At 43.0% G+C, this 13,784-nt stretch overlaps 1 protein-coding gene across 2 annotated transcripts in view; it reads right to left on the bottom strand.

The window, feature by feature from the left end:
* RRN3 (RNA polymerase I transcription factor RRN3) overlaps positions 1 to 12,071 on the bottom strand; it is a 32,192-nt gene extending 20,121 nt beyond the window's left edge. For both annotated transcript variants that reach the window (XM_040458983.1, XM_040458982.1), the window contains exons 1-8: positions 11,936 to 12,071; positions 10,591 to 10,696; positions 9,747 to 9,803; positions 3,863 to 3,952; positions 3,622 to 3,751; positions 3,144 to 3,203; positions 2,266 to 2,329; positions 1,134 to 1,203 (exon numbers count right to left, since the gene is read on the bottom strand). In XM_040458983.1, coding sequence (XP_040314917.1) covers positions 1,134 to 1,203; positions 2,266 to 2,329; positions 3,144 to 3,203; positions 3,622 to 3,751; positions 3,863 to 3,952; positions 9,747 to 9,803; positions 10,591 to 10,696; positions 11,936 to 12,024 — 666 coding nt within the window. In that variant the 5' untranslated portion in view covers positions 12,025 to 12,071. The remainder of the gene's footprint in view (positions 1 to 1,133; positions 1,204 to 2,265; positions 2,330 to 3,143; positions 3,204 to 3,621; positions 3,752 to 3,862; positions 3,953 to 9,746; positions 9,804 to 10,590; positions 10,697 to 11,935) is intronic.
* Between the last annotated feature and the right edge of the window lie 1,713 nt (positions 12,072 to 13,784).

Raw genomic sequence — 13,784 nt, forward strand, 5'->3', positions numbered from 1 at the left:
AAACGTTGAAAAAAAAATTAAAAAAAAAAAAAAAAAAGAAAGTAAATAAATAAATAAGCAAAATTTTTTTAAAAAGGGGCAAAAGCAGACATCCTTGTTTTGTTCCTCATCATAAGGAAAAGCTTGCAATTGTTCACCATTGAGTGGGATATTACATGTGAGTTTTTCATAGGTGCCCTTTCTCAGGCTGAAACAGTCCCCTTCTGTTTTTGTCATGAAAAGGTTTTAGTGTCTGTCAAATGCCTTTCTGCATCTGGTGAGATGATCATGTGGTCGCTATCATCTGTTCTATTGACATGGTCATTATATTAACTGATCTTAACAAATATTACATAAACCATGAATTCCTAGGATAAATTTCACATGGGCATAATGCATACTCCTTTTATGCTGCTAAACAGTTTTCTACTGTGTTGAGAATTTATCTGTATTAGTAAGAGATGCAAGGTTTATAATATTCCACTTGAAAGTGACTATCGCAAGCATTAGCAAAATTTATTAACTCCTTATTAAATACTTAGAAGACTATTTTTGACAGAGAGAGCATGTGTGCACGTGCACATGTGAGCAGGGGAGGGAGAAAGAAAATCTCAAGCAGGCTCCGTGCTTAGCGTGGGGCCCCACTCAGGGCTCGATCTCATGACCACAAGATCATGACCTGAGCCACAAATCAAAAGTCAGACATTTAACCAACTGAGCCACCCAGGCATCCCTTATAATACCTTATTTAGAAAACAATAAGCTATGCTTAGAAGGAAACCATTATTCATTACTGAAAACCATAGATCATCTAAATATTACACAAAAACTTAAAAATTCATCCATAGAAAGTTCTGCCTTTTTGTTCAAATAAGGCATGTTTATAACTGGTAATACATAAACTATTACCTTCTAGTAATTGTTATCTGTATAATCATTAAGCCTATCCAGATATTTCTGAAACAGACTCTGCCCTTGACTTGCGTCAGGGAAAAAGGCACTGGGGATCCACAGTCAGTTCCTAAGAAAGGAATCTGAGTCAGGTTCTTAGTCTTGCGTTTAATGTATAAGACAACTGGTAAGAAAAACACATAACATCACCTAAAAGTAACTTACAACTTTTCCGTTATTTCTCCCATGAAAAGATTTCTTACCAAGGTTCTCTCGGATTTTCGAACAAATGGAAATTTTTCCACCAATATTGGCATAAGAAACCACGGTGTCCTAAAAAAACAAAAGGAAATCAACCAATCCATGTTAACTGGGCTTTCTTGGAAGGTAACGTTTCCGTTCTAAGAGCAAATATGGAGGCAAAAGGTAAATGGTAATCAACTATCTCAAGTAACTGGAACCTAAATGCATAGCTTCAGAGAAAACCTATGATAACTTAGGGGAATATAACCTTCCATCAACTTTGGTATCAACAGCAAGTTAAAGGGGGATTCTTAGTTCTAAAAAAGCAATAGAGTTTCAGTTTAAAACTTAAAACGTTTCCCACTGCGTGTCCATGTATTACTTTAAAAACAAGAAAAAATTGTCAACTTAGGTAATTTTTAAGTTAGTAAATAATAAACTTACAAAGGGAACTTGAAGTCCACTCCCCCCAAAAGAAACCTAAGTTTCTCTTAAAACTGTAATTTTTGGGGCGCCTGGGTGGCGCAGTCGGTTAAGCGTCCGACTTCAGCCAGGTCACGATCTCGCGGTCCGGGAGTTCGAGCCCCGCGTCAGGCTCTGGGCTGATGGCTCAGAGCCTGGAGCCTGTTTCCGATTCTGTGTCTCCCTCTCTCTCTGCCCCTCCCCCGTTCATGCTCTGTCTCTCTCTGTCCCAAAAATAAATAAACGTTGAAAAAAAAATTAAAAAAAAAAAAAACTGTAATTTTTAAAAAATTAATATGTAATGAACAATACTGGAATTGCAATTTTTATTTATATGGCATGACACGGGGATTGCTCACTGAAAATTTTTGGACATAGTATCTGTTGAAGATAAAAGCAGAATTTCAACCACCACTATACAAACTTTGGAAGAGAGTCTGCATACAAGTTTTAAATAATTTAAATAATACTAATTAAGTTACTAATTCTTAAATAATTAAACAACTAAAGACAACGAAGAGAACTATAATGCCATTTTTTTGTAGAATGTGATGTTGACAAAGCCTACAGAAACATGTAGCATACAACCTGAGCTTTGATGCTATGAACATAGTAATTTTCTACTAATTGGTTATCATTTTCTTGAGACTTCAAGACCATGATTCAAAAAAAAATTAACAGGATACTCACGATGGGACATATCTTGCTATTATTTGCAAGGCTCTGTGACAGGTGTCAAAAGTGGCAGGAAGATCTACAAGTAGAAAAGTAAGAGTATGAGCATAACAATAAAACTGAAACCTGAGAAGTTACAAAATTTTTTTTAAGTTTATGTATTTACTTTGGGGGGCGGGGAGGGGACGGGCAGAGGGAGAGGGAGAGATAGAATCCCAAGCAGGCTCCGCACTGTCAGCGTGGAGCCCGATGTGGGGCTCAAACTCATGAACCATGAGATGATGACCTGAGCCGAAACCCAAGAGTCGGATGCCCAACCGACTGAGCCACCCAGGCGTCCCCAAAAGTTACGTATTTTAAGCTAAAAACACCCACTAACCAAAACTGAATCATTTACTAGCGAAATGTTAACTTGGAAGGTTTTTCTCTACCAACTATCACTGCAGACTAAGTGGATTAGTTAAATAAGTAATGCACTGAGGGCAGCTGATCAGACGTTCTTGCTGAAGGTCACAAAAAAATTCCATCGGAGGTCGCCATTTGCTGCTGCCTACCCATTAGAACAGCTCCTGGCCAGGGCGCCTGGGTGGCTCAGTCAGTTGAGCGTCCGACTTCAGCTCAGGTCACGATCTCGCAGTCCGTGAGTTCGAGCCCCATGTCAGGCTCTGGGCTGATGGCCCAGAGCCTGGAGCCTGCTTCCGATTCTGTGTCTCCCTCTCTCTCTGCCCCTCCCCCGTTCATGCTCTCTCTCTGTCTCAAAAATAAATAAATGTTAAAAAAAAAAAATTAAAAAAAAAAAAGAACAGCTCCTGGCCTCACCCAGTGCTTTAACATTGAGCACGCATTCTCTAAGACACAGGCAGGTCCCTTGCTTTAATCTTCTTTATACTTACTATCATCTTCGTCATCGGAATCCGAAACATCTACGTCACCTTCTTTAATGACCACTCGTGCTTTGTGAGGGAAAAACAAAATATGTTATTCTTTTTGTCACTGACCTAAACGATCAACAGCTACACAAGAAAGTGATTTTTTTCCACTGTGCAAACTTAGTACAATAATTAAATTTACAGCCAAAAAAAAAAAAGTCAAGTAACTTTACAGTTAAAGCTAAAATTTCTGAGTTCTAAGATTCCATTAGAATCTCATTAAGGTAAATTCCAACCCATAAAACAAACAAACAAACAAAAACACAGCAACAAACCCAGATGCTTCTACAGACATCATTATAGAGAACAGACATGCACCAAAACTGCTAAAATGCAGCTCAGAACTTTCCATGTTGGCACAATCCCCACAGTGTTCCAAGAAGTATTTTAGTAATGGGGTACTTAAAAAATGAACAATCAAAGAAAGCAAAGAACCACTTACGAGGTACAAAATGAGAAACAATCATGCTGAGACACGGTCTAAGGAAGACAGTCTGTGCTGATACAAGATTACCAAGAAAAGCCAAATACTCCTCCACCACCGTCTGACTTCTGTTTAACCACTGCAATCTCTACAGGTGGGAGGAAGAGAAAGATAAAAGAAACATGTTACTGATACAACATATTCTGTTTCCAGAGTATTGAAATCACATACTAGTCAATAAAATAAATGGTAAACTTACCAATAAAATATTGATAAGCTGCTCAAAGTCTTTAGTCAAGTACATGATGGAAGAACGGAATTCTAACAGCCAGTTAATGATTTGGTCATCCTTAAGGCAAACAAAGAAAAGCGCTTTCAAAATCACAAATCCTCTAAAATAACTGGAGGTAATACCTACCTTGCACCAGACATCTACCAATAGTATTTAAATTAGGAGAAAAAAGTCACAAACTTGCACTAAAGCCAAAACTGGAATGAAAATGTCTTAATTTGTATCAAAACAAAAGAACGTTACATTTTCTGATTTTAAAAAGTAACACAGGGATGCATTCGTGGCTCAGTCAGCTAAGTGTCTGGCTCTTGATTTCGGCTCAGGTCATGATCTCACGGTTTGTGGGATCGAGCCCCCTGTTGACTCTGTGCTGACAGCATGGAGCCTGCTTGAGATTCTCTCTCACCCTCTCTCTCTACCCCTCCCCTACCTGCTCACACGCTCTCTCTCAAAATAAGTAATAAACTTAAAAAAAAGATGTGCTATATAAAAATGATGGCTCCAGTACGTCATAAAATATTTTTCAGGCAATAAAATTCCTGTTCATAATAACTTTTAGTGACATGGGAAAAACTTCTAAATAAAAAGAAAACAAGCCATGTATAAAATATGCTATCAGTTAGATAAATATAAAATATCAACTATAAGGACACCTGGCTGGCTCAGTTGGTAGAACATGCAACTCTTGATCTCAACGTTGTGAGTTCAAGCCCCATGTTGGGCATAAAGCCTACTTAAAATAATAAATAAAAATAAAAATAAAAAGCTTTAGGGCACATGAGTGGTTCACTGGGTTAAGCATAGGACTTTAGCTCAGGTCATGATCTCATGGTTTGTGAGTTTGAGCCCTGCATCAGGTGAGCTCAAGCCCCACTTCCGGTGAACATGAGCCCTACTTTGGGTAAGCCCCGCTTCTCTCTCTCCCACTTTGCACCTCATAGGATTCTCTTTCTCTCTCTGCCCCTTGCTCACTTGCACCCTGCCCCCACTCTCTAAAAACATAATAAAAATAATAAATTAAATATATATATATATATAACATATTGTTTGTATTAACACATACACACAACATACATAAAAAACTAAGACCCTCCAATTTTGAAAGAAATGGTTAATGCTGATTAAGACTCAACACAAGAGGGGCACCTGGGTGGCTGTCAGTTAAGCATCTGACTTTGGCTCAGGTCATGATCTCACAGTTTACAGGTGCGAGCCCTGCAATGGGCTCTGTGCTGATAGCTCTAAGCCTGGAGCCTGACGCCTGCTTCGGATTCTGTGTCTCCCTCTCTCTCTGTCCCTCCCCTGTTCACACGCTCTCACTCAAAAATAAACATTAAAAGTTAAAAAAAATAAAGACTCCACCCGAGAAAGGGACATACAAATACACAAAAGCAATGCGTTATAACCATAACAGTAGACTGTTAATAGACAGTACTGTACTTACAGTAATAATGAGCAAGTGAGGGAGGGGCAGAGAGAGGGAGACGCAGAATCCGAGGCAGGCTCCAGGCTCTGAGCTGTCAGCACAGAGCCCAAAGGGGGCTCGAACCCACAGACCACAAGATCATGACCTGAGCTGAAGTCAAACACCCAACCGACTGAGCCACCCAAGTGCCCCACTTCTAGTGATAGATTTTTACAGACAATATTGTACCTACAGTGATAAACCATCAACAGACAGGGCTGTACCTGCTGTTACAGACTGATACTGACAGGGAGTATCATTCAGCAGGAAGACACCAGGCACCAGGCACGGTGCTCAATACCATGCGTCTGCATCTTTTACTAATCCCAACAATGCTGAAAATGGACTCCTGGTATTCCCATTTTATAGTTGAGGAAGCAGAGACTAAGAGAAATGAATAAGCAACCTGCCCATTCAAGAAGCTAATAAAGAGGGGCGCCTAGGTGGCTCAGTTTGTTAGGCGACTGACTTCGGCTCAGGTCATGATCTTGCAGCTTGTTAGTTCAAGCCCCGCGTCGGGCTCTGTGCAGACAGCTCAGAACCTGGAGCCTGCTTCAGATTCTGTTCACCCCTGTCTGCCCCTCCCCTGCTCACATGCTTGTGTTATCTCTCTCAATAATAATAAGTAAATGTTAAAAAAATTTTTAAGGGGCGCCTGGGTGGCTCAGTCGGTTAAGCGCCAGACTTCGGCTCAGGTCATGATCTCACGGTTTGTGGGTTTGAACCCTGCGTCGGGCTCTGTGCTGACAGCTCAGAGCCTAGAGCCTGCTTCAGATTCTGTGTCTCCTCTGTGTCTCCCTCTCTCTCTGCCCCTCCCCTGCTTGTGCTCTATCTCTCTCTCTCAAAAAATAAACATTAAAAAAAAATAAAAAGTAAAAAAATTTTTTTAAAAAGAAGCTGAAAAAGAACCAGGTTCAAACCTGTCTGTCTGGGGCACAGCCTATGCTCCATCCCCTGTCCCACAATCCCTTGCTCCACTCAGGAGCTCACCACCTCTTCCCCACCTTCATCCCACCACTGACTGCTTTCCATGTGCTATTTGTGATGAACTTCATTGAGACTATTTCCTGAAGAAACGCCAAGTAAGCTGGCAGTAAAATAACGTAAATCACAACTCGCTTGCACTATGGTAATTTCATATGTCCACCACCATTAAGGATAAGTTAATGGTGGCTCACCAAGGTCTGAGGCAGTGAAGACAAACTAAGTTAGGTGCAAATAAAAATACATGAACTCTATCCTATCCCTGTCCACCAAAAAAAAAAAAAAAAAAGAAAAAAAGTGCAACAAAATTATAAAGATAACATTTAAAAAGCTCCATTTTTTAAAGTAACCTAGTCATAGTCTTTGGTGCTTTAGTACTGAACCATTATTAGAAGCAAATTGCTTCCAACACTCTGAACTAACATAGACACACGGATGCATTTCTTAGTATGCCAAGACACCAAGAAGTGCTGGTAAAAAAAATACAGCGGGACAAAGAAAATGGTCCCTGGAACCTACAGAAGAACACGAGGATAAGGGAAAGCCTGAGACAGCGCCACTTCTGCTGTCGGTCTCTGGTGGCTACATCCTCACAGAGGGACAAGCACGTATTCAGAAAACCAATAGTACAGCTATGGCTGGAGTAGATGGTAAGCAAGCCAACAGATAAATCTGGGAATTGAGGAGGGGACAGATAAATGACGGAAGTCCTTGTAAGTCGGATTTGTAACTAGGAAGATCTGCTAGAAGGGTGGGAAATGGAGTGAAGCAACACCTATGTGCTTAGAGAGAACCAAGGAAAATTCCAGTAAAGAGGACACTTCAGCTGGATCTTAAAGAGTAGGAGTTTAGTAGGTAAAGCAATAACAACAGTGAACACTAATATAGTAATCACCGTGCCAGGCACTATTCTAAGATTTTAACACATACTAACTCATTTAATCCTTACGGTCGTAATTCCACGAGTACGTGACACCATTGGTTCCCATCTTACAGATGGGGGCACTGAGGCAGGGAAGTGCAGTAAATCTGCCCTCAGCCACAAAGCCAGCATGGGAGGGGAGGCCATGTAGCCAGAGCCCATGCTCAAATAGATAGCAAATAAAGCAGATACAGAGGACCTCTCCCAGCCACGAAGAAAAGGCACATGCAAAGAGATAAAGATGAAAAGAAGTAATGCTCCACGTGAGTTGTAGAGATTACCTAAATTAATTAATTTAATTAAATTTTAAAAAGCTGAAAAGAGGCAAATTCATGGAATAAAGTATCTAGTGAGGACTGAACACAGAAACAATGTCGCAGACCATGCTAAGAAGCTGGTTCTGTGTGAAAAAGGCATGAAGTTTTCTGGCAGGATGGTGCCCTATTTTAGAGATGCCTCAGGCTGCACTGTGGAGGGTAAAATTGGTGGTGGGTGGAGGTAGGGGTGAGGGGTAATGTGACATAGAGGAGAAGTGGAACCTAGGTAAGCTAAAGGAATTAAGGGAAGAATCCAGACAAAAAAGCACCAACAATGCAAGAAGCCTTTAAGGATATTTTTTTTTCCCCAAAGGCCCTGGTAAATCAATGGATACAAGGGGTGAGAAAAACCCCAAGGTTCCTTGCTCAAGAATTAGTAAGCAGTAAATCGGTTAAGCACATAAAGAAGGATGCAGAGGAGTGGGTTTGGGAGACAGAAAATGCTAAGTTTGGGGCATCAGTATTACTTATGGGCTGGCAGTTAAAAAACCAGTCTAGGGCCCACAAGAGCCATCTGAGCTCTAGATACAAATTTGGAAGTTATGAGGACAAAGGTAAATTCCAAAGCTTAAAGGGCCTAAGGAGATCACACAGGAAGAATCTTTAGAATGAGGAAAGGGTCAAGTTTGGAAACCTAATCAACACCAAATTTAAGAACCCATCACAATAATGATTGGACAGAAGTGATAAGAAGACTGCAAGATCCTAGAAACCAAAGGAAATTTAAGAAGTGGGCAGCCGAAGGGGCCTGGGTGGCTCAGTCGGTTAGACATCCAACTCTTGATTTCAGCTTAGAGCATGAACATGCGGTTCGTGAGTTCAAGCCCCACACTGGCCTCCAAGCTGACAGTTCGGTCGGCCCGCTTGGGATTCTCTCCCTGCCCCCACCCCACCCTTCCCTCATTCTCTCTCTTTCAATATAAATAAATAAAACCTAACAACAACAAAAAAGTGGGCAGCTAACAGTGTCCACTGCTACAAGGAATTAGTATGAGGCTTGAAAAAAAGTCCACTGAAATGAGCAGGGAAGAAACCACTAGTAATAGGTCACAGTAACCACCGCAGTGGATCTCACAGGGGATTAAAACATGCATGAGCAGTGAGACAGTTTGAGCTGTCACCAGGAACAGTTAACAACCACAAAGCCCTTTATGTCAGGAGCTGTTCCAAGTGATTCTCGTGTATTAACTCACTGGATCCTCTAAAACGTCTGCACTTAAAATACCTCTATTGTTTTCCTGACTTTATAAAGATGAGAAACACATGCAGTGAGTTAAACAAGCTGCCCAAGATCACACACTGGGCAACCACAGAGGAAGGATTTTTATCCCAGGCAATCTGACTACCATGGCCATTCTTCCCAAAACTGGGCAAGAAGGGAAGAAAAGGGAAATGACATTTCCTGAGTTGTGACGAGATGACAGGTATGTATTTAGAAAGGTGCACCTCTTGAACTTCTTGCACCATCTGCAAAGACGCTAAAAAGAGCAGTTGCTTGAAAGGTAAGTCATCTTTTCTTCTTGTTGTAGCAGTGGAGAGATGTGAGAGCTGCATGCGGCACAGAGGAAAGAGGCTCTAGGAAAGACGGGCCCCTGGGGCTCAGCCGGTTGAGCTCCGACTTCAGCTCGACTTCAGCTCGGGTCATGATCTCACGGTTCAAGAGTTCGAGCCCCACATCAGGCTCTGTGCTGACGGCTCAGTACAGAGCCTGGAGCCTGCTTCAGATTCTGTGTCTCCCTCCCTCTCTGCTCCTCACTCGCACTCTGTCTCTCCCTCAAAAATAAACGTTAAAAAAAATAAGAAAGGAAAGATAAAGCAGGGATTCTCAGCCTGAGGACTACCAACATTTAGGACTTGATAATTCTTTGTTGTGGAGGGCTGCTCTGTGCATTCAGTGCTGGATGTTTCAGTGGCATCCTTGTCATCCCCTCCCTAGATGCCAGTAGTACCCACTCCCTCCCCCCAGATGTGACAACCAAAAATGTCTCCAGTTCATCACCAAAAGTGCCCTGGGGGCAAAACTGCTCTTGGTTGAGAACCACTGCATTAAAGTGAGGATCACACAGAGAGCCAGTTCTAGAGGCTGGAATAGGACCAAACGCGCAAATTAAATCCATGCAAAATGGCAAGAACTTTGCTAATGATCAAACATAAATTAATTACCTTTATGTCTGGATCTGACAGCTGGTTCTTCAACAACTCAAAGTCATTTGTTTCACCCTAAACAAGGACCAAAAAAAAAAAAAAAGTAGTTTTGCTTGCTTCAGTTTGCTATTAAAAATCAAGAGCAGGACTTTTAATTCTTACAAAAGGAACAGCGTAACATTCACACATCAACTGTGGATTATAAAATTGTAACTACAAACATTTAAAAACTCATGTTAGTGGAGCTGGACAGCTTGGAAAAAAAGAAAATGACTTCTAAAAAGCTGTTCACATTCAGACCTACTTGCGTCCTGACATCTGACGATCACATTCAAGATACCATCCGTTTGCGTATTCGCACTTAAATGCTTATATATATGAAAACAAATATTTATATTTTCCCTCCATCGCTGAGATTTAACGGAATCCCTTGTCAACTACCACAAAACCAAACCAAAAACAAACAAAAAACCAAACCCCTCTTGGAGAGCTGGTTTACTGTCCCAAAGCGATGCTTAGGTAATTCTTTCAGAAATAAAACACTCTGACCTAAGGATTTTTATTCCAGCACTTGCTAGAGTTTTTTTTAAAGATGCTACATAAATGGAACATTTGAAGATATGAAACCTCAGCAAAGAGGTTATCTGAGCTGTCAACATCATGCTGTTATTAAAGAACTGACTTCAAACCGATATCTAAATTCATTTTATTATGTCTACGTGGCTGTTGTATAATGGCTACAACTGTATCCTGACCCACCAAAACCAAACCTCCCTGTTTGGTTTTCTCAATTATATCTCAATTATATCTCAATTAAAGCAGGGGGCAAAAAGCCACCAAACCTCATGTTACCTCCTCTTACCTTTTTGTACTTCAACAAGACTTCTGTCACAGTCCCACCAAACCGAACGGTTTTTCTTGGAGGAGAACTGAAGAAATCATTCTCTAACGTGAGCATATCTGAAAGTCTATAGAACCAAGATAATCATACTATTATACGCAGGGCAGAGAATAAGAAAAAATCAGAAGAGCCAATGTTTACTGAGCCAACATCATTCAGTGGGACTATCACTAAAGCCTCCTAACTGGCTTCCTTGCTTCCACTCTAACCTCCAAAGTTTTTCGTTCAATGACCTAATGATCTTCCCCAAAATTGCACCATGCTATCCTACCCTCCCTGTTAAACTCTCCAAAGGTTTCCCACCTCACTTAAAATACAAATCCAAGCTCTCGGTCTGGGTCTTCAAGGTCCTATAGTAGTCTGGCCCCTGCCTACCTCTGACCTCATCTCCAGCCACTTAACACACTGCAACCATAGTGTCCTTTCTATTCTTCAAACTTGCCACGCTGATTCCCATTTCTTTTGCTGTTCGCTATCAGAAACACTCATCCTCCAGATACGGACACAGCTGGACTCTTGTCTTCCCTCCAACTGAAGCTCAAATGTCAGAGAGACGGCAGATCATCACTGCCTGAAACCATCCCTTTCCGTTATTTACTGGCCTCTTCACTGTCTTTCCCTCCTGAGATTGTAAACTCTGTTGAGAGCAGAGATGTTGTCTCTTTTGATAGACTACTGTCTCCAGGGTCTAACACAGAGAGAGTATAGGTGCTTAATAAACACCATAAATGATACTATGCTAAGCGTTTTACAAAGTTTTCTTCCTTCAAATAGAGCAGAGTAGTTGGGGGGGGGGGGGGGGGGGAACCACACCAGTATCCTACTAATGACTCTCAAAGCTAAACCCCAAAACGTTTTATGGGGGTTAGGGGCTTTAAAAGTGGAAGACAGACTGTTAAGAAAACGTGTATGCGGAAACAAATTTCAAACACCAACAAAAAATTAAGAGTCGGTTTGCCATTAATGATAGCATTCGCCTGATTATTCAAACAGCCCAGGGAACTCTTTCCAAAGCTACGTGAAGAAAAGGGAGGAATGAGGTAGTACCCAGGCCTGGGACGCTAGGCGGGAGCCCACTGGGGAGAAAAGACCCTTGAACGGAGAACAGATGCATTTTCCCAGCACCTCTCCCACCTTTACTACCCACTTAAGGGCACGGGCTCACTCTCGAGAACTTGAGATGACCCTCTACCGTTGCTCCCTGGACTCCTTCAGCTCTGCCCCAGGCCCTGTCACATTCGCTTTCCTAACCCCGATCCTGAGCTTTGGCCCCAGAGGCGCAGAAGGAAGCGTCCCGGACTCTCACCCGGTCCTCGACGCCCCCAGCGTCTTGACTGCAGACGCTGAGGCTGCCGCATCTCCCGGCAACCGCGTGTGAAGCAGCGGGGCCGCCATTGGGCCCGACAAGCGCGACGACTGCACCTCTCCCCGGAAGTCGTGGGCCTTCTAGCCGCCCCTGTGGCCCGGAAGACGGGCGCGCGAGCGGCGGCCTTCAGCCAATCAGGAGCGCCATGGGACCGCTCCGTGATCCCGGCGGGCTAGAGCGCCGCCGAAGCTTTCTCCTCCCCGCCCTGCCTCCAGGCCCCTCCTCTCAGTTGGAGGACTTTCCCCGCCTCGCCAGGTGCGGCTATGAGAGCGGCCAAAGCGCTGCGAGAAGAGAGATCCTTGGCAGCTCCGGCCAGCCCTGAGGGTCCCGAAGGAAGGGCAGGGACCGTTAGTGGACCCCTACTGGTCGGGTGCCACGAGTATTATCTTTTTGGAGTCAAAGCATCCCTTAGTCAAACTGAAGAAACCAAAGCTCTGGTTAACACCAGCACGCAGAGACAAGGGGCAGCCGGGATTCGAACTAGGCTGCTCCACCCAGCATCTAGTGGGGGGTGGGGGAGGGCTCTATACCCTCTGCGCTATCCTCACAGACTTTGGAACTAATCTTATCTTTGCGGAAACTGAGGTTTGACGGAGCGATCTACCCAGAAAACTCAGAGCTGAAATCAGAGAGGAGTCAGTTTTCAAGAGGCGTTAGTCCTTGAACTTAATTTTTTTTTTAATTTATTCATTAATTTTGAGACACAGAGATAGAAAGCATGAGTAGGGAAGGGGCAGAGAGAGGAGAGAAAGAATCCCAAGCAGGCGCTGCACCGCCAGTGCAGAGCTCAACGCCGGTCTCCATCCCGCAAGCTATGAGATCATGACCTGAGCTGAAATCCAGGGTCCTCAGTAGCTTAACCCAATGAGCAACCCAGGAGCCACTGAACTTACATTTTTAAGGGAGGTCCAGGGGTCCGCCAGACCTGCTGCAAGCAGGGAAGGGTCTTTTAGTATAGGGAAGGGCAGGGCCCAAGGCACGGTGGGGGGGGAAGGAAGCAGAGGGAGCCCCTCCCCTTAGTTTCTAAGAATGGAAAATGTTGCAACCTTTGGAAACTGTATAGAATTATCAAAAGGACATTAAGCCAGCTACAGCGACTTGTTACATATAAAGCACTGTTCGATTTTGCAACAGTGTAAAATAAGTAACTCTCTGCCAACTCTATAAGGCACCACCATTTCTTACCCCACTGGTTTAGGGTTCCTTCAGAATGTTGGGCAGAGATTTTCAGTGTCCTGAGAGCAGGGGAAATTGTACCCTAGCTCACAAGGATTCCTCAAGACAGCCGTTGAAGTGGGAATCTCTTCCCCTCCATCCCCAAAGCAGAGGGGGAGGGGAAAAAATCACAATTCTTTGGAACTCTCATACACTGTCAGAAGTTTAACTCTGCACCGCCAAGCAATTTGACAATTACTTATCCTTTCATTTTTTTCAAATCTGACATGCACGAAAGAGTGTAAGTTAAGAGCTCCCAGGTGGCTCAGTGGGTTAAGCGTCCCACTCTTGATTTCAGTTCAGGTCATGAACTCATGGTTCATGAGTTCAGGTGCCGTGTCAGGCTCCATCCTGACAGCGCGAAGCCTGCTTGGGATTCTCTCTCCCTCTCTCTGTTCCCCTCCCCTGCTTGTGCACTCTCTTTCTCAAAATAAACTTAAAAAAAGAGAGAGAATATAGTTAATCTAAGTTATAAAACATAATAAATACCTGTGAATGAACGTACCACCCAATTTATGAAACAGAACATTAACCCTTACTATGGAAGCTTCCTGTGTGCTCCTCCCAGGTCCCA

The sequence above is a fragment of the Herpailurus yagouaroundi genome, unplaced genomic scaffold, assembly GCF_014898765.1.
Source record: "Herpailurus yagouaroundi ecotype Mexico unplaced genomic scaffold, PumYag 222, whole genome shotgun sequence".
NCBI lineage: Eukaryota > Metazoa > Chordata > Mammalia > Carnivora > Felidae > Herpailurus > Herpailurus yagouaroundi.